Consider the following 22577-nt stretch of genomic DNA (forward strand, 5'->3'; position numbering starts at 1 on the left):
TAGATTCGCTGGATGTTCTGGTCCCCTTACTTGTGCTCTCGGAGACTGGAGGCCACGGTGTGCTGCCATCATCCTCTCCGCTGGGCAGATCTTTGAGGACACAAACACAAGTACAGGGAAATGGTCAGTGCGCAGGTTTCAGGGCCAGAGAACGATCGCATGCTTAGAACGCAGAATCTGCACGAGCACTGACTCCCTCTTGAAAACTGCAAGTTGGTGTTTTAATGAAATCATCAAAACTACGCAGCAACATTCCCTTCTTGTTTTTTTTTTTTCTTTTTTCGGGTTAGGGACGGGTTTACAATCTAAGGAATGCATAATGAAAAACATGTCCCATGAATCAAGGGCAGCTGTCGCTGTGGTTTGTGGTCACCGAGCCTCCATCGAGCCCACCTCCTGAAGCTTCATCGGCAGCGAAGTCCTCGTCGTCGTCCAGCAAGCTGTGAGACGCCTGCACATCTTTCTCCGCCTCCAGGTCTTCTGGCAGAGGGACCTCTCCCCACACCTTGGAGGCCTGAGTCACCTGCGGCAAACACAAGAGAGATTTATAGGGGTTGAAGTCTCGGCGCAGAAAGGTTACACCCAGTGCTATACATGGACCCTGGAAGGGCGGAGGGAAAACAAAAGCAGAGACGGGAAACGGGGCATTGTGATGTGTTTACTTTTGCCATTCATTATCTCTTAGAGGCCTTCTGGAGAGTTTGCATGCAAATAAAAGTTTGTGACGCCCGTTCGGACAGAGCTCATTCAGGGGTTTCATTGTTTCGCAGCACGAATGTCCGAAGAAATCCAACTATCTGCTGTTTATGTCTTTCTAATCCTAACGGTGGAAGTTGGCAGCAGATATTCACAGCTGACTGCAATGACCCACATTATGGATATGTACACACACACAAGTACAAGCAAACAATCAGACACACACACACACACACACACACAAACACACACACACACTCCACAAAACTCTGAAAGCCAGAGGGAAGCTCAGATCAGAAGGACTTGATGACACAAATCTGTTTAACTATGCGCTAAACTCTGTCGCCCCTGGGTGAAAAACATCCAGCATACCACAGCTTGTCCTTTACGAACTGCTCCGCACTCTGGAAAAAAAGAGGAAGGAGTCGATCACGGAAACATTATGTCACAGCAGTAATAACACCTCGAACAGATGCAGCCCCTCAGAGGACGAGCTGCCTCAAAAAGTCCCATCACCGCGTCATTCAGCATGTTGTATGAATGGAACAACATCAGGGGTGTAACTGAAGGATGGGAGAAAAGCTCAAAACACAGCGTCTGTCTCCGGGCCGCAGTGAGGTAGAATTTCATTCAGCGTGAGCATACACAGCTCCGAGGCTGGAACACAAACCCCAGGACTTTTTTAGTACCAACTGGAGGCGGCACCAAATATCGGAAACTGTCTGGTACTGTGCTGACATCGGCTGCTAACAGATTCATGCACTTGTACTGTTTTTGCCTAATTAAAGTTCTGGCAGTGCAACTTTTGTTGAGACATTTTTTTTTGACACATTTTTTTTAAACTGAATCCTTCACTATTGCTGCTAAGCTAACCATTGTTAGCACGCAGCCTGCCTGTAGTGGGTGCACAAGCTCAACCATGCATCTGTGGTTTGAAAAAACATCCTTTCTAATCAATTTGGGATCGTTTGGTTTCAGGAGACTGTATGGAGCCTTTTTAAGATGTATTTTTCCCCTTCTGTACAGCTCTAGAAATATGCTGTGGAAACTTCACCTGACTTTTCATCGGCATTAGGGTCAGTAGATAATGTCCGAATCTTCATTTTTAGGTGAACTTATAAATGTTCAACATATACAGCCATGCTAACAAAACTTTGAGGCTTAAGTTAGTCAAAGCATTCATTTAAAATGACAAAATTCTAACTCATCTGAGGGACATAAATGTCAGTTATAATGTTCATGGAAATCCATCGAGCAGATGTTGAGACATTTTACTTAAAAAACACAAATATCAACCTCATGTTGGTACTAAAAGCAAAGACAGGGGATCACCAATTTCATTGGGATTCATCTTTTTGGGATCATCAACCCCAAAAAAATATTCCTCATGGAAGAAAAGGGTTCTAAGACGCACCAAAATGTTGGTATTGTACCAGTAGAAATCCAAGTTAATGCTACTCAGAACATCTCAGAGTAAAATGCATTAAATTGTTTTCCACATTTACGTTTAACTCCACAACATTTTCATTACATTATAAGCAATCCTCGACAAAGCTGCTTAAAAGACAGAACTTCCTCTCCTCTCGCACACCTGACTATACACATTCTCAATGAGGAGACACAAAGCTTAGCCAGCCACTCTCATATCTGATCATCTTGATAAAGTTCAGTGTGCCAGCCCGACTGGAGCTCGACGTGGGTCTATTATCTCTGCTCTCACCATCTCAGCATCCAGACTGCCCAGAGTCTGGCTATAAGTTTAGATACGACCCTGGCAGGATGCCATCCCTGGCATTTCCAGTTGGCATGGCCCGCCAGTTCGTATTTCCACCCAACTCTGTCATGGTAGTTTTCCCATTTAAATGGTTCCAGCTAATAAATAACTCGATCTATCCCCCCAAATCCTCTCTCCCCTGACTGAACACCCTTACAACAACAATCCCGGGACATTTTCAAAAGGAAACTGCTGACTAACCAAATTCTTTTCAGTAGTGCCGACCAGCCAACCATTGGTGTGATCATCTCCTGCTTCCCACTCCCTTGGGATGGGGGTATCATCTGGACGCGCTGGATGCCATCTGGCCCCAAAAACCACCACAAACGTACAGAGGAGCCGTTGACGGACAAGTCCATATTTGCACCTGAACTTAAAGCTAATGTGTTAAGCTACCCTTGTTTGAGAACGCCCATTTACCCTCATCTTAGGGGAGAGTCGGGAACTACATATTTGCTTTCTCACTGTGCTACTGCATTCTAGTTGAAAAGCTGCAGCGACCTTTACTCTCAGTCGAGGCGTTGAGACACGTCTGTGGTGTTAAAAAGTTATCTCTCCCTCGAGATAAAGGTCTTGACCGACTCCGTAATTCTTTGAACTCCACCCCACCCAGAGGACAACAGCCTCAGACGCTCTCCCCGCTCTAGTAACTTGTTGCAATTTCCAGTGGCACATATGGCAACCAGGTATACGCTTGAAAAAAAAAAAAAAAGAAAAAGAAAAAGGCAGGCACATACACATAAATATTGTGCACAGGCGAGCGCACACATTCCAGCCAAAAGGAATTCTACTGTTTACTTATGAGTTAGCCTGCTCACAATGGACAATGTTTGCCTTGCGAGACAAAGTAGCAGTAGGAGCTCTTTAAAAAAGAGACCAACAGAATCAGTGGATAATGAGTGACAGGTGACACCATACAGAAGCCTGTGGACGGGCCTTAAGTTTGCCCAGCTGCTGTTAAGGAGGGCCAAAAGTAACAACTGCAGTTCGGCCCATGGAGAATTAATTAGTGATGGGACGGAAGCAGCGCATTCTGGAAAAAAGATCGGTCGAACTGAAATAACTGAACCGAGATCGTTTAAAGAGGGGAACAGCCATCAGTTGTCTATAAATCCTGCAGCTGGGAACAAGATGTCGTCTCGACTACTTAACTGAGCTCCTCACTGTGCACGTTTACACAGCGAGCTCGCTCATTTAATTTCACAGTCACCGGGCATTAACAGCCAATCAGATTTTCACGCTTCTTTGTTTCCTGAAAGGGATAAGAAACCGATAACAGCCATTCAAAGCCTCCCGATTCTCCACAGCGTTTATTTTTAAGACCAGAGGAACAAATGTCTCGTAATCGCCATGAGAATGGCTCCGTTGTCCATTTCTCTGTTATCTGACTGAAAAACTAAGTGTTTTATGATAAAACTTTAAGCAGCGCAGCATCGATACTGAGATAAAGGGGCAGCAACTAATGCGGCATTCACTTTTCCATGTTAACCACCGCAGCTGCTGCACTCTGATGGGGCTTTTCCATACACGTGTTGGCTCGGCTTGACTCGGTTTGATCAGCCCAGCGCGGCGGGGATTTGTATCTAGATCACAACCGGCCTACCTGCTTGAAGGTGTGTCTTTAACCGATGACGCACTCAATAGTTGTCAACGAAACAGCTGTAAACACTCTCCCTCTCTAGAGTAGAATAGGGAACAGCTAACAAAGCTCAATGACTCGGCGATAAACACATTAAATTTTCTGTAAATTGTAGGGCAACAAAAGCTGCCCATTATTTTGTTTTTTTAAAAGGCTTCACAATGAAGCTGCAAAATCAGGAAATGCTGTGTTTTCACCAGCAGTAACTTCACACGACTCCTGATAAACTGAAAGATGAAATAGTAGAATAAAGCAGATGTCTGATGGTACAAACAGGTGCACAGGAGAGGAACTACACTTCAAGCTACAGAGATTCAGTCAGAAGCTGAATTTCCATCAGTTTTGCAATCGCAACACAGACTTATTTGAAGGGTGCTTGGAGGCAGGGCAGGCGCACCCTGGTCACACTCCAAATGGGATCCATCCTGGCATCGGCTTGGTTTAGCTGGTGATCAAAAAATAAATCAGCGCAGCATGATCTGACTCGCTCGGCCAATTGTGCCAATGGAAAAGCCCCATAATGCTCCATAACGGGTGCTCGCTTTCTACCTACTGTGTGTCGAGATAACATGCACAAAATTACTGAAGGCCGTTTGAGCACAACGATCGTAACAAGATCTTTTAGACCAGTTGATAACCCTCTACCAAACTGCTGACAGTATGGATGCAACTATTGTGTGTTTGTACATGTTTTAGCCCAAATGTTTAGTCCAAAACCTCCAAAGACTCCTCGTTTACCACAAAATAACAAAGAAAAGATGAAACTTTTGCTTTTAAGAAACTGGAACCAGCTACGGTTTGATAACTTTGCCTGAAATATGAAAGTGTTAACCAACCAATTCCTGCAGCTTTAAGGGCCAGCTGGACTCTAAAGCACACCTGATTTTGCAGGTGATGGAGCCAAACATCCAAAACCACCGGAATGGTCCCTCAAACATACAAATGTAAGAAACGAACGTGACCGCAAACACACACACTCTCATGCACCAGATGCACGAATAGTTAGACATTATCAAACACCCCCACGCCAGCATTCCCACCCTGGTTACATCTATGTGACAGCCAGAGCCTGTCAGAGGCAGTGTGAGAAGAATTCTTCGGGGGGCTCGATTCGCCCACTCTGCTAATAAACCCTGCTGCTGCAGCTGCAGGACGATCTGTGAGAAACGTCTTAAAGGCATAACCGATGTGTTACAGACAAGGAGAAGCTGGGCCCAGCTCGCACTGGACAAGGGTCTCTCAGGATTGATGTTCGCTCGTGAAAATATGTAATGCTGTTTTCTGAAGGTTTAGCATTTAAAGCATCGCCTGAGCTCACACGACTTATCTGCTTTAGTTCCCACCGGAGCGTGTGATGGGCAAACATAGAAAGATGAAAGCTGGAAAAAAAAAGGCAGCAGCGCTCTATACCGCTCATTCCAATCAGGCGATTCGTTTGTGACCTTTCAAGCAAGCAGCGCGCGGGCACTCGAGGAAAAAAAACCTTCACAAGATGAATCCCCGACCTCCTTGACCCCCTCCCCGCTCGCTTTTACTCGCTCCCTCTTAAAGACCAACAATATCTGCTTAGACTTGAAGCGGCAGCATGTACTAAACAGGAATGGAATGTAAACTGCAGAGGGGCATTAAGTGGATGAAAGCTTGACACATACTCTTCTCTTTAGGTAGAGTGAGCTGAAAAGAAGGAGCCCGCCATGCACCGCCAGGCACCAGCGAGGACTGAGCTGCAGAGGCCCCAGCACTCCCTTAACTCGACCCGCTGCTATCTGCGGAGTAGGTTGCAGGAGTGTTCACAGGGATTGCATTAAATCAAGTCCATTACAGCACCTTGATAATGCTAAAAAAATGAATTTTGAGCGCACACGTACACACAGAGATTTGGATGCCAAAAAAACCAAGAGATAGCGGCGTAGGAAGTTTTCTGCGGGGGGAAATAAAGATTCCCCTTGTCAAGATGATGCGGACTCTCCACAGCCAGATTTACAGCTGGAAAACACATGAGGTGGATGTGTTGTGAAAGGGTGCTGAAAGAAGAGGAGGAAAAAGAGGATAATCCCAGGAGAAGCGCTCCTCTTTCATACAGGTAGAGGTAGAGACTCAGACGTCTGAGGTTTCTGACAACAAAACCGTGTCAACAGGGCATCTTTGTGTGTGTTTGTGTGAGAGAGACGGAGCTTCCTGTGTGTTTGTTTAACCCTTGCTTGGAGTGACAAACTGCCACGTCTGACACCAAACCTCCGCCTGGGCCCCCCCCCGCTGCATAAAGGGTCCCGATGAGTGAGGCCCTTCTGCTCTCTGCGGCTCTTTGACATTTCCAAAGGGTTTAATCCAAATTGATAGGTCGGGGAGGAAGTGGAAGGAGGGCTCTCCATTCAGCGGACAAACACTCTTTGACAACATGCGTGGATTGTCTTCTCAAAGAGCGTTCCATGACTAATGCTGTGGGGGCAACAAACATGTCAGACTTTCTCAGAAAAAAAAGAGGGGCGGTCACATAGAGGAGGGGCGGCAGGAGTGAAAAAAAAAAAAAGTGAAGGATAAGTTCGCATTTCTGAGCGCATGCCTGGAGTGCCTGCCTCACCATCTTCCCCCAGGTCATTCATTCCCTCTCCCACGGAACGGCCATGCCATGCATTTTACAATTAGGTTGGTCTCCCACTGGAAAACAGGCAGCTGCGAAGCCGCACGTTCTTGACACGCATGATGCCTTTTTAGATATATTCTGGTCTGGTCGTGCAAGTTGATGGACTGAGGCCATTAAATGTGCTTAACAGGAACCTGCAACGGCACAGAGGGGGCAGGAGCGTTTTCTTCTCTGGTGGTGCATGTTATAAAGAGCCAGTTAAATGAGTTTGAATAAGATTTCAAGAGCACTCCTACAGTTTAACAATGACAGACAAGTGATTGAGAGTTTAAACAAAAGATCCAAATTTATCAGGAGAAACGGATCCCGATCGGCAGAATAATCAAGGGTATGTTCTTTTACATTTCTGCATGCTGCAACGTTACGTTTCTTTAGACTGAATTTTCAGTTGTATGTTGTGACAGCGCTGTGCTGATGCTCTGGTTAGGTTTAGTCACGTGGTTATGGTGAGGTAAAGGTCATATTTGGCTGAAAATACCCGCTTCGGTCGCCAAAAACACGACTGGAGATGTTCCAACTTCTATCAAAAACACCCGCTTTAAATGTCCCCGCGTTCTCCTTTCAATTATTCAGCGGTTTCAGGCTTACAACTGTGAACACAGTCTCGAACAGTGGTCACTGTGATATGGCACACTTTGTAGGGATGCCAATGAGATACTCTGACACACGTATTTGCGGTTTGCAGAAACATCAATTGACAACATTTTCTTCAGGTAGCTGAGCTGACCAGACATCATCGTTTTTTATTCCACGCATTCTTCTTTCTTGCCAATGCCTTGATCCTAAATAACCCACAATGCAACTCAACCACTGACGGTTGGCGATTCTGATTTGGCAGCAGCAGGGAGTGTAGGCTCGAGCCTCCTGCCTCAAGCAGAGAAGAGGAGCAGCCACAGAGGTCACGTAAGCTCACTTTGTGACTGTCTGACTCCACACCATCAAATTCTTATTTCCAAGCTCGCAGACTTCAGCCCTATCTGATGCCGACTCAAATGACATCACTTGAGGCAATTAGTCTGATTTTTCACAGCTTCTTCTGGAGCCACAAAAGGCTTGATACAACTTTCTTTTTTTTTTCCCACACACGCAGTCGTACTCCCAACGATGCTGTAAACAGACTTTGATGTGCAGATCAGTGTATCAGTGGAGTTCCCCGTTAATTGGTCAAAGTTGAAACAATGAGAGACGGAAACCGTCACTACGCAAGCGTGGAAAAATCAAACCCACCACGACCCCGATGCGATCAAACAAAGAGCTTTATAGTCTGTTGTGTTTTTGTGTCGGGCCTCCTATCTCCATGTGAGGTGCAACCCAATTTTTTTTTTTAAAAAAGCTCTCTGTGGAAAGAAAAGCAGCGCCTCCAGCTACACAGCCTCTGCCACACACTCCTCTCCCTTTAAACCAACACTCGCTGTTTAGGGAGGCATGTCAAAATAAGCATCCAGCCTGTGCGGACTTGTGTATGCGGTGCAGCTACACAGGGCGAGAAGGGGAGGATGGAAGTCTGCAGAGCCACAATTAGATTTCTCTTCTTTTTTTTCTTTTTTTAAATGCAATTTGGTAGGCTTTTTCTTTCTCGCTCTGCTGCCGGGATCAGCAGAACGGGACGGTGAACTAATGAATCCCTGCCATGTACACACATTTACAGTTGTTACATGCTTGCAGAGCCAAACAGGTCGTAATTTTGAGCCAATACCACGCTGGAGCCCTTTAGCTTTGACTTCTGCATGCTTAATGTATCAGATGCAGGTATTTTCTTTTTACACTTCTACACTTCCTGCAACTTAAAATCGTCACGGGTAAGAGTATTTGCGGAACAACTGAGCACACATTTCTGTGACTGTGAACTCATTCTCCTGATGCACCAAATTAGCCTTTGTCACATGACATTTAAAAAAAAAAAAACACAAAAGGCTTAGAGTAATTATTAGTAACTATCCGCACTTCAATTTATGTGTGTCATCGCTGCCCCCGTTTGAATCGGCTCCAAATAGCACGATTTGCAAACCTGTGGTGAGTCACGATATTTGTATTTCAGGCCAAAGGTCACAGCCTGGCGACACCACGACCAGACAGACAGCACAGCTCGTAAGCGGGCTGTGAAACCAGACACCCCGAGCCTAACACCAAGCGAAAGGCTATCTCCGATGAGCTTTTTTCAGCCTCGATGATAGCAGAATCACAAGACTTGAATTTGCGTAGGGGAGTCGGGGGAGAAACTTCTTGAGCGCCATCCTGCACTTTCATAACTCTAGAAGTTTCAAGGAAAGGGAAGGACTTTATCTTCCAGCTGGGCCTGGTAAAGTGATACTCCCAAGGCTCTTTTACAGGTAGCTGAAGGTGTTTTTTTTTTAGAAGCTATACTGTATTACATTTTCACTGTGGGTGGGATAATAGAGCGTGAACACATTCCACCCAAACGTCCCAAGGCGTGAAGCCCCAGTTGACACCCTCAGGAGCCCCGTCTTTTCAATTATCACCCCAGCAGGGGCCCAAGCAGGACCCTGCGTCAACAGACCACCAAGAATCACTGCCACGGCTCGTCCACCACCCGGCGAACAAAAGTCCTGAAACCACCCCCTCACTTACACATGCAGGTACTAAGAATGCAGACGCACACACGGATCGGTGCACACGTGAACACAAACACTGGAAACACACCTTGTTAACAGGCACACAGTTATCAGCCGACTGTTTCGGCCTATTCTGGTTTTTAATAGGGCTCTGTGGTTTGTGGGAAAGGCCAATTTACTGGATTTGGAGGTTTAGCTCTTAAAACTACTGTCGCTCTTACTGTGAGAAAAATATCCCAATGAATGTTAATGCTGGGATTGGGGGGGGGGGTAGACAAGGCAGGGCTAAAATGTTTCACCTAAGAAATGAAAACTGGAAAATTCAAACCAAATCCTGTCTCACCTGAACTGCATGTCACATCAAACATAAACACTGTGAGAGTATTTTCGTGGGGGAGCTATAAATAGCGTGTGTGTTTCCGGTAACATTTCTGAGAGAGTGACCTGCAGGGAGGAGGGGACCGAAGGGGGCCCAGCTCCAGTTCCCCCAGACGACAGCTGACAGGCGAGGTGCGGAGACCGGTGGCAGCTCGGAGGGGAAGAGCAGCTCCGGGGTTGGCCGGGCCCGGCCCGTTTATTTATAACAGAAAGGGACCCTTTTGAAAGCACTGCTGTGTCACTTAAGATGTCTGCTTTTCTTCTCACTGGAGATCTCAGAGGTATCAGGCATCTGAGGTGCCCCAACATTAAGCTGACACTGCACTACAGAAACACCTCAGGACAAAGATCGAGTTGAGCTTAAGCTGCAGCAAATGAATGCATAAGAACTGCAGGTTTCTGTGGACAAGAGGAGCGGTCTACTTTTTGTTGTACCTACAGTATGTACAGTAAAGAGCTCCCAGCAATGAGAGAAAACCTACTACAACTTCAAGCTCAGTTGTAATATGTTTACATTACAATTACTTTAAATTGCTTCAAATTAAAGTATCAAGTTTTGCCAAAGCCACATTGTAAAAAGACTAAGAGGATCCTTCTGCTTGAGCCTACTGACTCAATAAGGTTGTACTTATAAGTACTTATAAGACACACAGGGCCAATGGTTGGACATTGACAATCTCCGGCCATTTTTGAGCATACCAGGCCCAAGTTTTTGCTGTGTGCCCTCCATCGTTGGTACTAGTCCTTTGTATTCAGCCGACTGTACATGTTGAACCTGATGATGACGCCTCCTTGAACTCTTAATTTTGTAGATGTCAAGACAAGTTACTAAAAACACAAATGTCAATGTCACGGTTAAAGGAAAAGTCAGGGGATTATGATTCATCCCTGTTGGTACCATGAATGTCTGTACAAACAACAATCTTGACCTGCTAGTCAGGGAATCAGCAAAGTCATTAGGATACATCCTCTGGACATTATGGGTATCTGTAGCCAATTTCATGGTAATCCATCCAACAACTGTCAAGAAATTTGACTAAACAACGGATAAAGTTAACCTCATGGAAGCCCTGGAGGAACAATCAGGGGAGCACTAATTGCTTCATTCTCCGGGGGCTATAAATCTGTATAAAAAGCAATCCATGCCATAGTTCTTGAGATATTACAGCCTGCGCCATAGTGGTGAACCAATGGACTGATATTACCATCCTTAGAGCCTTGCTGGCAGTTAAAAAATGATGTGTTTTCTGAAATGCAATTTTTTTTAACAATCTTTTTATAAACACAACGACAGATTCTGCTGAGTTGATTTATAGGTTTGCGGGAAGTTCAGCTTTAGAGAGGATGTAGCGGCAGCAGCTGTGTGATGGCTCTGTGATTAAGCTCCGGTTTCCCAACTCCGATGGCAGCGGCAGCGTTAGATTTACCCACCACTCTTCCCCTCTCGCTCATTTTCGCCTCAGGACCAACTAATCTGACACCACCTGTTGACTTGGCCACACTCATATTGTCCTACATAATCACAGGCCAGAACCAGCTCAGTCTGTCAACTCACTTCCCCCCCATGTGTATCACACTCGATTAGTTCACGGTTACACTGTGTGGGAAAAGTAGACTAAGTGGACAAAATCTTCCCGAGTACGCCGCTTATGCAACCATTTCTGGAACTAATTGGATCCATGGAGCGGCAACGTATGTCAAGTTTCACACTGAGGTGCAGGAATGAAATGATTTGCATCTTTACAATAATGGATGGCTCATGAGCTGACTGTGAGAGCAGAGTAAAAAGCTTTGGTCAGGGAGAGAATACCCTCCAGGCATCCTGGCCGGATGGAGTGATTTCATGTTGGTGAAACCACTTTTCACCCGTTCCCAAGGTCATGCTATCTGGGATGGCGATCTCACAATTAACTAGGATTTGGCAGGGTACCATGGTGAAGCTTTTGGAACGCAAAGCGGTTCCAACATGTCGAGCGTCTCAAACCGTGAGTTTTGAGCGGTCTTTGTTTGGTAACCCAAGATGCACTTTGAGCTTATGACATCACAACAAAACGTGCTGTTCGCTGAACAGAACTCTTTGTTGGGTGCCATCTGCACATCAAAGTCTTTTTTGTTTTTCTTTCTTTCTTCCCAAACTTTTTCAATAATACTCCGTTCGCTCTGCCAAGACTAAAAGACAGCACTGATGGGGACGTGAGAATAAAAATATTCTCTCAGCTGTTTATGCCATTAATACAAACATAATGGGGCTGTAAGAGAAAAGATGGCTGTGCTCCTCTCCAGATGTTCTCCCTGCAAAGCAAACAAGGCAATGTGTTCTGATGTTGACAAAATCATCAAAGCGAGGAAGGAGAGATGGTATTCAGAGGTTATCCTCGTCTTTCAAGCGCCCCCTCCGTCCTCCTCCCACTTGGAAAAATTACCTGACAGCTGTTTTTTGCTAACCTGTGCACCATGAGAATGCCAGAAGTGGGAGTAGACAAGAGAGCAGAGTGGGAGAAATCAGAGCTGGCCCCGGCCTCACTGATGAAGAACAGCACAAAATATCCATGGGCAACAAAGAAAGGTCGACTTTAATCACAGCCCACACAGACGAGAATAAAAAGGGTTCTCTCATCTTCACCATCAATCTCAAATGACCAGATAAAAATATTTACCCATGTGAGTATCACGGGTTAGGTGCCTGCGGCCAACAATTAGGTACTACGCACCACACAGAGCCATTTACAGCGAGTACTCTGCACCGATGGGTCAGCTGAAAAAGACGATGGACTCTTCAGGCGTGAAAAACAGCATTCGCCATTGCTGAAGTGAGGGTACTCCAGCTTTCTGAATATGCATGAGGTCACTAAAGCCTCTTTCACATACAGTTACTGGTAAAATACTGGGATAACCTTCGAGCCACCACGAGTGACGTTTCTCACTGTTCGCACATCCAGATGCATCCAGGAATGTTTCCATCTTGCACCTTCTCACACATGCGATGGCAATGGGGTTAAGGTTGGATGAAGCAAGGGATAGTCCAGCAGATCAAGATGATGAAGGAGGAGAAGAAGAAGAAGAAGGAGGAGAAGAGGAGGAGGATGAGTCAAGTCAAAGCATTGGCAGGGCAACTGTAAACACGTCAAGAAACAAGAACCAAATATGTCCTCAGCAAAGACTTGCAGAGTCATTGGTTCGCTCGGATCACGTGAAAGGGTCTTTCGTCAGACATACGTAACCCTTGCAATGTTACTGCTTCCATTGACAATACACCTGAAAGGTTACTAGGTCTCGATGAAGGAAACTGGCGTAAAGATCTCCGTTCACACATGACCGCATGCAGGATGTTTCAGGACATGTGAGGAAGGGGCTCGTTTCGAGTAGGGAAGCTGGCCTTTTAGATCAAAACAAGTCTGGCAAATGATTCTTTCTGCTTCATGTTTATTCTAACTGACTCCTACAATAGACAGTTTACAGCATGTACAGCTAGAAAACAATGCCACGACCTTTGAAACAACACAAATGGAATGTATGAGCAGTTTATTAACTGCGAAGGACTGCAGTGCTACAGGGGAGGATGAGGTTACCTCCCGCGCTCTGGCTCTTCTCTCTCTCTCTCTCTCACAGAAAGAAGAATTTAGTCGCAGCAGACATGGGAAAGCACTGTGGCAGAACCATTTAAAGTAGTCACAGTTATGGGTCATTACGAATAACTAATATCATAAATGCCTCTCAGCTGTTGCCATGTTTTTGCAGAACAATGGCAATTCACCAGCAACAAACACAAAGCCATTTAGGCATTCGCCATTTCCGTTCCAAATGCCAGCATATTTTCCGAGTCGTCCCCACTGGTTTTTTTTTTTTTCGGAATTTGTTCTGGACAAGGCTTGGGAAGAGCACGCCGTCCGTGCCTTCTGGGAGAACTGGTGAAGGCTGAAAAATTCAGACCCAGAGGCCTGCTTGCCTCCGCAGTTCAACAGCTGCTGGCGGCTTACATCACCCTGAAATCCTGCTCTCATTTTGATCATGGAAAGCTGTGTATGTGCTTTTACACATAGCTTACAGTTCTCAAAGGCAGGAGTGGGTCCAACAAAGATTTAATGCAGCAAGACATCAGCGAGAATGAAGGAAATGTTCAGAGGCAGGTGAAATCTGTGTCAAGGACCACCGCCGACTGAGCTCCAATGCATTTGGACAGGAGATCTGTGAGGAGAACAGAGGTGGAATTCCAGGGGGAGATAAAAATACCTCAGGAGCTGCGTAGCTGCAGGTATTATTACACCCTCCTCAAGAGGCCCCGCAGCCACCGTGGGTACAGGATAGGTCACGGAGTGTGGTCCAGTGATGAGACGTCTTAAGACCTCTCAGAAAAGTCATGTTGACTCAGAGCTTTCCATTTAAATTTCATCAACATGTAACCTTAAAAAACTACAGTAACAACGTGTTACTTGGCACAGCGTTCCTGACTTGCTAGGCCCTGCACACTCTCCAGAACAGAAGAGCTATGGATTTAATGGCCGTGCATAGTAGGCTGAATTAAATCAGGCCACCGCGTTCAAAGATGCTTTTGTGCGAGGCGTTCCCCGATGCAAAAACTCTGCACATGCATTTTCCAGATCAGCTCAGTACAGTAGGCCGTCTGCTGCAGTGGTTGTGGGCCCCCCTCTCGCCTCCCTGTTTGAGGTTAGGCCTGGACAAGAACCAATAAACATTGAAGAAAGCCATGTTTCAGAAAACGCTGTGAGTGGTGGCAGGCACAGCCAACTACTGCGCAGCATTCTGGCACACCCACATCTGTGCAGCACACGACTCAAGATCTGCTCAGACAGGGTAAGAGCACGCAAAGACCGTAAGAATGTGATTAGCTGGGAAGAGTTACACAAAGACGAACATTTTCTGTTTATACTCTGCTTTTTTTCGACCTTCCAGAAAAGAGCTATTTAGCACTTTTGTTTTGACAGCGTCCAATTTTAATGACCAAAAATAGACATGAATGTTTTGAAGCAAATCCGCCCACACTCTCGCTCGAAGTGAAGTGACCTTAAGCTGCGGCCTAACAAGGGGACTTTCCTGTAGGTTGTCTTCCATGTTTGGCGAAGGAAGTCATTTATTCCCCCCCCCCCCAAATCCAAGGATCAAGGAAGATCTTAACCACCCTCCGAAAAGCCGGCGAGCTTTTCTTCTTTAACGATACCCTAAAGCAGAGAAATGTGAACATTCCTGAAGCCAATTATTAGGTTCGGCATGTGAGAGGGGATCAGGTGCCCACTTTGTCTGCATAAAATTCCTTCACTCTGACTGGCTCTCACCTTCTCCATTCACAGTTTTAAAGCCTTGATTCAAACTCCCTCTGTCACCCCTTAACAAAGGATCAAGAGGCAGGACACTTGCAAAGAACCGGATTATGTTCTGGAGGCTGGTTGAAGGAGAAGGATCGGGGATATCCGAGTGATGTGGAGGTTGGATTTCTCCAGGTGTAAAAGCGCTTTTGTTTGGGCCACTCAGAAAACCCCCAGCCCCTATAAATAGGATTAGTTTACCTGTATTACTCAGGTTAACCGCTGGTCATTCCATCAGGCTCACATTTTAATGTAATTTTTTACAGCTTGTATCTATTTTATAACCTCTATATCTATATCAGGACAGAAGCAGTCAGTCACTCCCTTGTTAATGGGAAGGATTTATGAGAGAAATCACTTGGCTTAAAAGTGTAACAAGTTTTTGCCAGCTGTTGTTAGAACAGTTAAGCACTCACACAAGCAATCCTTATACTGCTGCACCGCCTCCAACTTTAGAAACAAGGATGGAAATCCAAGCCAGCCGAAACATATCCAAAGTCTCAGAGCAGACTTTGGATAAGCAAACGGAGAGAGTGCAGGATGAAGATATGGTCATAAACGGGAGCCAGGGGGAAAAGCTGTTGGATGGGAGATAAACAGCAGTCCCGTCATTACTGTTGTCCAAGGTCAACAAGGGGCTCGACAAGAGCCTCTTGAGACGTCTCTGACTTTTCCTGCAACATTTGCAATTTCGCCGACCTGACGTCTCGCACAGCGTCCTACCATACATGAGTAAAACGTGCTAAAACATTCAAACGCATCAAAAGAGTCACAGGTATTTTCAATTTTACACCTTTATCCTGATATTTAGATTGGATTCATTCCCATCGAATACATTGGCTGACTGCCCTCACACTGCCCTTAATGCTTTTTCCATTAATAACCACCACTCATCCTGTTAAACTTAAGATAAGACATTTCAATATGACTCATTCTTAAAAGCTGTGTTCTGTATTTAGCTACTGACTGTATCGGCAAAATGACCTACAGTATATTAATTCACCTAGACTGGGAATCTTCCTGTCTAGACTGTTTCCCTGCAGGGATCATTCACCACTCTGTCACACAGACTGAATAGCAGGTTGTGATGTGGTTTCAGCTGTTATGCTTCACAGATTGATTAAAAAACTAAACTAATACCCTTTGAAACAGATTCATTAAATGAGTCAATAAATATAGAAACCTCCAGCTCGTCTGGTTAAATTGTTCCTCAGTACAGCAACCAGCATTTTTTTGGCTATGCTGATAAAATCACCAGCACGTATATCTGGATATAAGTGAGATAAAAGAGCACTTCAGTAAGCCTGACAGCGATCCCATTCTCCTTGATGAACTTGGGGGAAGGAATTCCCCCAAACAGGACCACGCCTGCAGGATCTTACGCTTTGAGAGCCAGATAAAATCCCTAAGCTAAATGAAACACTTCCTTTACTTCACGTAACCTTCCTCCAAAAGATACTCCCCAAAATAAACTGCCGGCGTATTCACAGCTGAACAATAACTACACGCGAACACGATGTCACGACAGTGTAAACAGACAAAAACAAGACTCGATCATGATGAATAATTGTGAGGTTATAGGACGTAAGCAAATATGGAGGGGTGGGAGAGAAAACAGAGTCTTATATGCATCGCAATTTTCAATGGAAGTATCATCATGAATCGGTCTCGGTGCAATTTTATACCCAATTCTCAACTAAGCGCTCGCCTGTAATAATTTTATAAAACTCAGCCGTAGATCTGAACCCATTGGAGGGTGAATTCAATGGATGTAAATCTTGTGCAAGCTAGACTACTTCTTGAGTTTTGGTGAGAATGACTGAAACTGTTTACTTTAATTGTGGATCCATATAAATAGGCGATGTTCTGATCGAGATGCATCGCCAACCGTTTCATTATCGCATCGTAACCCTACCTCTTACCTCTTATAACCCTATGAAAAAAATGCCGCAGGCCTTTTGCGAATATTGGTATGTTCGCAGCTCGCTAGCATGTTAGCAGTTAGCATACCCACTAGCCCTGCGAGATGTCCCTACATGTCCAAGCCTCTAGCAATGCCTATTATCTTCGTTAGCTTAATCGAGAAAGAAAACATGGCTATCAAATGATTTTTTATCAGAGAGACTGAAATGGAAACGCCCCCATTCCATTCACTTACATCTCAGTCTGAACTAATGAGGAACAATCCCACTACTGGGTCGCTAATTGGACCAACAAGGCTTTAATAAGGCCTCTCTTTGCAGACATTTACCTTTACCTTAATTTACCAGAGGCCATTTAACGATCCTGGTCCTGTGCTTTGTAAAAGACTCCCATTACACTTAGCCAGGAGCAGGACATAAAGTCAGCCGTTAACCTAAAGAACGTGTGTCAATAAAACAGCAGCCCATGTTCCATTAATTTGACTGTCATAAACATTTATGTCAGAGCATCTGCATTCCTACTGCAACCTGTGTCGTTGATTTACATGGCGGAGGGACACTATTAAACAGACTATAATGTAATCAGGACCATGGATTTTTTGTGTTTTGATTTTTCCCCGAGTGACCAGTTTTAATGCTGCAGGGGGAATAAACCTCCGCCAGATAATTAACTTTAATAACACTCTATATTCACGCACATAGGGACTTAAGAGAGTGTCTTTGGCTTTGTACCAACTACACAACAAACCCGAGGGGCCGACATCTGACAACCATAAACAAAGTCTGGGAGTATCTTCCTCCCTGTAGTTGACAGACAAATTTCACCTGTCCTCATAATTCAACAACAGGCCTTAATTTGAAGGTGCGCTCACACCTACAAAGACATCTGTTTGCCAGGAGTTTATGCAATAATACAAGAAGCCAGGAGGGTTAACCTGGCTATTCATTGGAAGCAGATGTGAAGGATCCATTTCCTACTATAATAAGAGGTAATTATAGGCAAAGGGGCCTCTGTGTGTTCGTGTGAAAATACGCAAAGCTCCGGTGGTTAATCAGCAAAGTGAACCAGTCAGGTATACGAGAGAAGGCAGTGAAACTAACTACAGTCAGCTCTACGTGTGACTCATCACTGTGCTAATGCACAAGCCAGCACAAGCCGGTTCATGACCTCTGACGGAAAAAAGAGCAGAAAGGGGATTTTTAAAGAGTCAGCTTTCACCAGTCAGGTTACATCACTCTGTCTGACCCTGCTGACAGTTCTTTATGGTAAAACTTTGCTGTCTCAGACGATGAGCAACAACAACACTACCCTTTTTTTTAATACATGAGTAAAAGTGTTGTATTAAATTACATTATAATTTCTTTTGCTTGCGTTTTTTTCATGTGAACTTGAAGGTATTCACATCAGCCAACTCTCATTCCTCAGCCTATTTCCCAGGTATTCCTGCCCACAGGGCTGAATGAGAGCAGGATGAGCGATGACTGACTGCATTCTAACCCTCAAAGTGAGATAAATGCTTATGTTTTAAAATGATACATACTGCTCTCTTGAATGAATATCATGGGCAGCTATGATTATTGTTACTGACTGTCTTTCATTGCAGATTTCAAATGTTTAAAAGACACGGCAGCTTGTGCTTTCGATAACACCAACAATCTTTTTTCCATCTTTTTTCTGTGTTAGAGATTTGTGGAAATATTCTTAATTCTTCGATGCATCGCAGTGCCGACATGAAAGATTCTGCATTTACACTGCAACAGAGCACAATCAGGAGTTAGCATCCTGCACAAAATGATAGATTACTGATGTTAATTGTTGATCTTCTTCAGTCTTGGCTGGACAGAAATTGTTAGTTACTTTTTTGAATCACTCTCCTGAATTGTGGATGAACATCAAGCTAAAGTTAGTTTTACATGTCGAGAGATATTATGATGGGAGGAGGTGGATTTTATGAAGTTACTGGGAAGCACAAACTGGGAAAAACACGCAATCGCAAACCTCACTCGGCATTTTTACCCTCAGCAAACGTCTTCCACCATTGACCTGGAATTGAGGAGACGCTGTCAACTTTGTCGAGTTCAAGATGCACGAAGAACTGTTGTGCATTTGAATCACTCACAGGTGAATCGGAGTCTAATCAAATCCTGAAGATTCCCATATACATATTTTACCTTGAGCATAATGAGTGTTGATTCAGGGTTGATATTCAAGAGAGCTTTGAAAAGAAAGGTTCAACGGTCTGTATGTTTCTGAAAGAGGCCTTTGATCCAACAACTATCAGCAACAGGCAACAAGACAGAACAGATCTGCAGCAGGATTTCTACAATGGCTATATGCAAATTGTTGTGTACAGTAAGCCTATATTATGTGATGGTAACTGATATCAGTGGAACAAGCTCCACCTCAGGGCTGCAGCATTAGTGCTGACTTCAGAGACGCAGCACCCAGGGCCGATCAGACCCTAATCTCTGCCTGTCTGGTCGGCCTATTCTAAATAACAAATAGCCGTTAAAAAAAACCCAACTCCCCTTTCATTCTTCTGTTATCTCCTGCAAATCTTGTTTTCCATTATCCCAGCACCAGGAAAGCCTTGGTGAAACAGCAGACTGAACTTAACCATGTGGTCGAAAGGCAAGACTGATGTCTGTGCCAGAGAATCTGACTGCAGTCTGAAGTCGAGTGTTTGTGCCAAACTTTAGCCCCAGCTTGCCCCCCACCTACACCCCTTGTACCCATGACAGGGTCATAATAGAGCCTCAGCAGGTGGAGCCTGGTAGGGAAGACAGGGCCTCTTCGTCTTGGCACAGCTGATAGAGCCTCCTCTATGCGCTTATAGTCCACATAAATCACACAGGCCCTCGGTTCAGGGGAAGAACCATTTAATTACCCCTTTTAAAGCAATAATTGCCTGACTTGGCTGGAGGTGCTGCCTGCATGAAGATGAACAGACAAGCATGGCCTTCACTGTCTCTGAAGAACATCAAGGTCAAACCGGATCTGTAATTTAGATTAGTAAATCCCATATGTGCACCTATAAAAAGAGATCAAAGACTATGATCTTGAATGGACAAGTGTCAGAAATGGACCAATATCGTAACAGCTGTGCCCTGATTTAAAAAAAAAAAAAAAAGGAGGAAATCTGCAGCACTCAACAGCTGCTGTTCCCATCGCCTGGTCTTGAGTGATGTGGTGTAAAGGCACTGTTGGTGGTCACCAGCTACCTACTGTAAACTGTATGTCTTCACTGAGAATACAAAGTGACTCATGTTTCCACAGAAGTGTGATACACACAGTGATGAACTTTCGATTGGATTTCAAAACAGCTTTTTTTCCGATAAATCTGCACACCCGTTGGTGTCTCTCTCTCTCTCTCTTTGTGTGCCATCTCGGATCCAACAGTGAGCTGTAACTCTCAGAAGTATATAAACAAGCCTTTAAGCTAAGTATTTAGATGAGTCCTCATTCTGAGGGATCAACAGATGGTTTGGGCGGAGAGAAAATTATATGCAGCCACTTTAGTCTAAAACCACAGAAATTCCCCTCGCCTTACCAACTGTTTTACAAGGCCTGCCTTCAGCTTCAATTGGCCTGCCAGGTACTGGGGTAGACGTGCATAATGTCAAGCCTCTGGGCACATGATGGATGCTAAGCTACTTTAGTCTGCGTTAGGTGGGGTGGTTAAGGAGTGTTTGAAATTCTTTGTATTGAGCTCGCAATAGATAAAAATCTGAAATCCTTCTCAGCTTGTCCCTGACGGTGATCTGGATCAGCCTCAAGAGGAGTGCATTTGAAAATGATCTGAAGGCTCAATTGTGATGAATGCTTCCAGCAGCATACGAGGAGCTGTGATTTTAATCTAGCGAAACGCTCAACCACCAACAGGGTCCACATTCCTCTCCTATCAGTGGCTTGGTTTTCTTTCGGTCCCACAACTTCTCACACATAAGTGATTGTCTGGTGTGCTGCCGGTGCTGCAGCTTCCAAACCTAGTCACCAAAAAGACATGCATCTCTTGGAAGCTACACTCGAATAAAGACTAAATCAGCTGTGAGACACATCCAGGTGTGTAAAGATGTACTAGAAACAAAACCCCTGGGCAACAGATCATTCTCTAAACCCTTCCCCCTAGGAGACATTGTCCAACCATAACTTAGCAACCATAACTGAGTACGACTGGCCTGTCAAGCTTCAGATTCTGCCACATGCTAAAATGGTGTCTGCGGAGTAGTTTAATTTGGGGGGGCTTACAAAATAAAAAGCACAAAAGCAAAACAAAAGGATTTAACAGAATTTGCTGGCTGCAGCCATTAGCATGTCTGGCTAGCTTGTGAACTAGCTACAGTAGAGTTATTTCGTAGGGCAAGATAATCATCAAATTACAGTCGTTTCTGGGTTTCCAGATATACTGAAATAAGAACCCCATTTAATTTGTGAGATCTCCACACTGGGTGGAAGCTGGTCCTGGATGCTATCAGGGTTGTGGCTAACGATAAAAAAACAGTTATTTAACAGACAATCTTAAGGTTCAAATCTTAAATAAAGGTTTGTTCTTTCATTTTTTCTCTGCACCATATTTATACTCAGACTAACTAGCTCGACACTGCAACACCAGATCAGTGTTGCTCATTTGTTTCAAAGTATTCTTGGCTACATGTTTCATCAACTGTGTGTTGCATTTTTGCCTGGGTTACGCAGCTTTGGCATTAGTTGTTTAGCTCTTAATTTTTTTTAAGAATGTAGCTATCAATGGTAGGCTTATATTTAAGAACCTCTTTCACCAGTATCTAATTCTTAAAACAAAAGTCAGCTGGAACCACTGGAGAGTTTTTGACCAGCTCGTAAAACTAACGCCCAGAAAACAGCCAATTACAAAGTTGCAGCAGTAGCAACAGGTCAGGCTTATGGTGTCTTTAAAAAAATACCATATTCCATGATATGATTAATCAAATTAAGCAATTTAGGGTGTATCATTGAGTCACGTCTGATGCAGGCAAAGAGCCACATATGCAGAACCCTGATGATGAATTTTCTGCTCCCTTCATACAGGATCTCTTTGATTTGGTGTGAGTAATATTTACTTTTCATTAAAAATACAGTATGTGAATGAGTGTGTGGCTTTGTGGGTCTGAATCAAAGACATTTTTTTTCCATGACAACACAGTTTGATTCTTGGCATGGCACATGCATCTTCAAAAGCAGCAAACCTGGATGGAAAATATTTCCAACCAGGCACTTCTGCTCAGTCGAAGCACAGTGTGAGGGGAAATTCGAATATCACATTCTAGCTGAGAGAGGAAAATAAAAACAAGGGCTTGTACCATAATTAAGTCCAGGGGAATTCATTAATCTTTAGTTCCAGCATGTTACTTGCCAAGTTATACAAACTTCTGTGCGGCTTTGCAACCAGCCGACTGCCGCTCTGAATTAAATAAATCTCGTTGTGCATGATATAAAAAACCCTGTGATAAAAGCCTTCATAACTTCACTGCAAGAAAGGAAAAGCCTGCAGGGGGGATGTTTGAAGATTGTCTTGTTGAGATATGAGTGCAGGAAAAACAAGAGTGACTACAGATTATGGGGATTTTCGAATATAAACATACAAGATTGAAGTAGGGAAAATTGAGTATGG

The 22577-nt window shown here is 44.4% G+C and overlaps 1 protein-coding gene across 1 annotated transcript in view; it reads right to left on the reverse strand.

Annotated features, from left to right (window-relative positions):
• Positions 1–22577, reverse strand: part of hspg2 (heparan sulfate proteoglycan 2) — a 100640-nt gene that overhangs the window by 69992 nt on the left and 8071 nt on the right. Inside the window, exons 2-3 of the mRNA XM_030422906.1 lie at positions 394–523; positions 31–90 (exon numbers count right to left, since the gene is read on the reverse strand). Coding sequence (XP_030278766.1) covers positions 31–90; positions 394–523 — 190 coding nt within the window. The remainder of the gene's footprint in view (positions 1–30; positions 91–393; positions 524–22577) is intronic.

This window comes from Sparus aurata, chromosome 7 (assembly GCF_900880675.1).
Source record: "Sparus aurata chromosome 7, fSpaAur1.1, whole genome shotgun sequence".
Classification (NCBI taxonomy): Eukaryota; Metazoa; Chordata; class Actinopteri; order Spariformes; family Sparidae; genus Sparus; species Sparus aurata.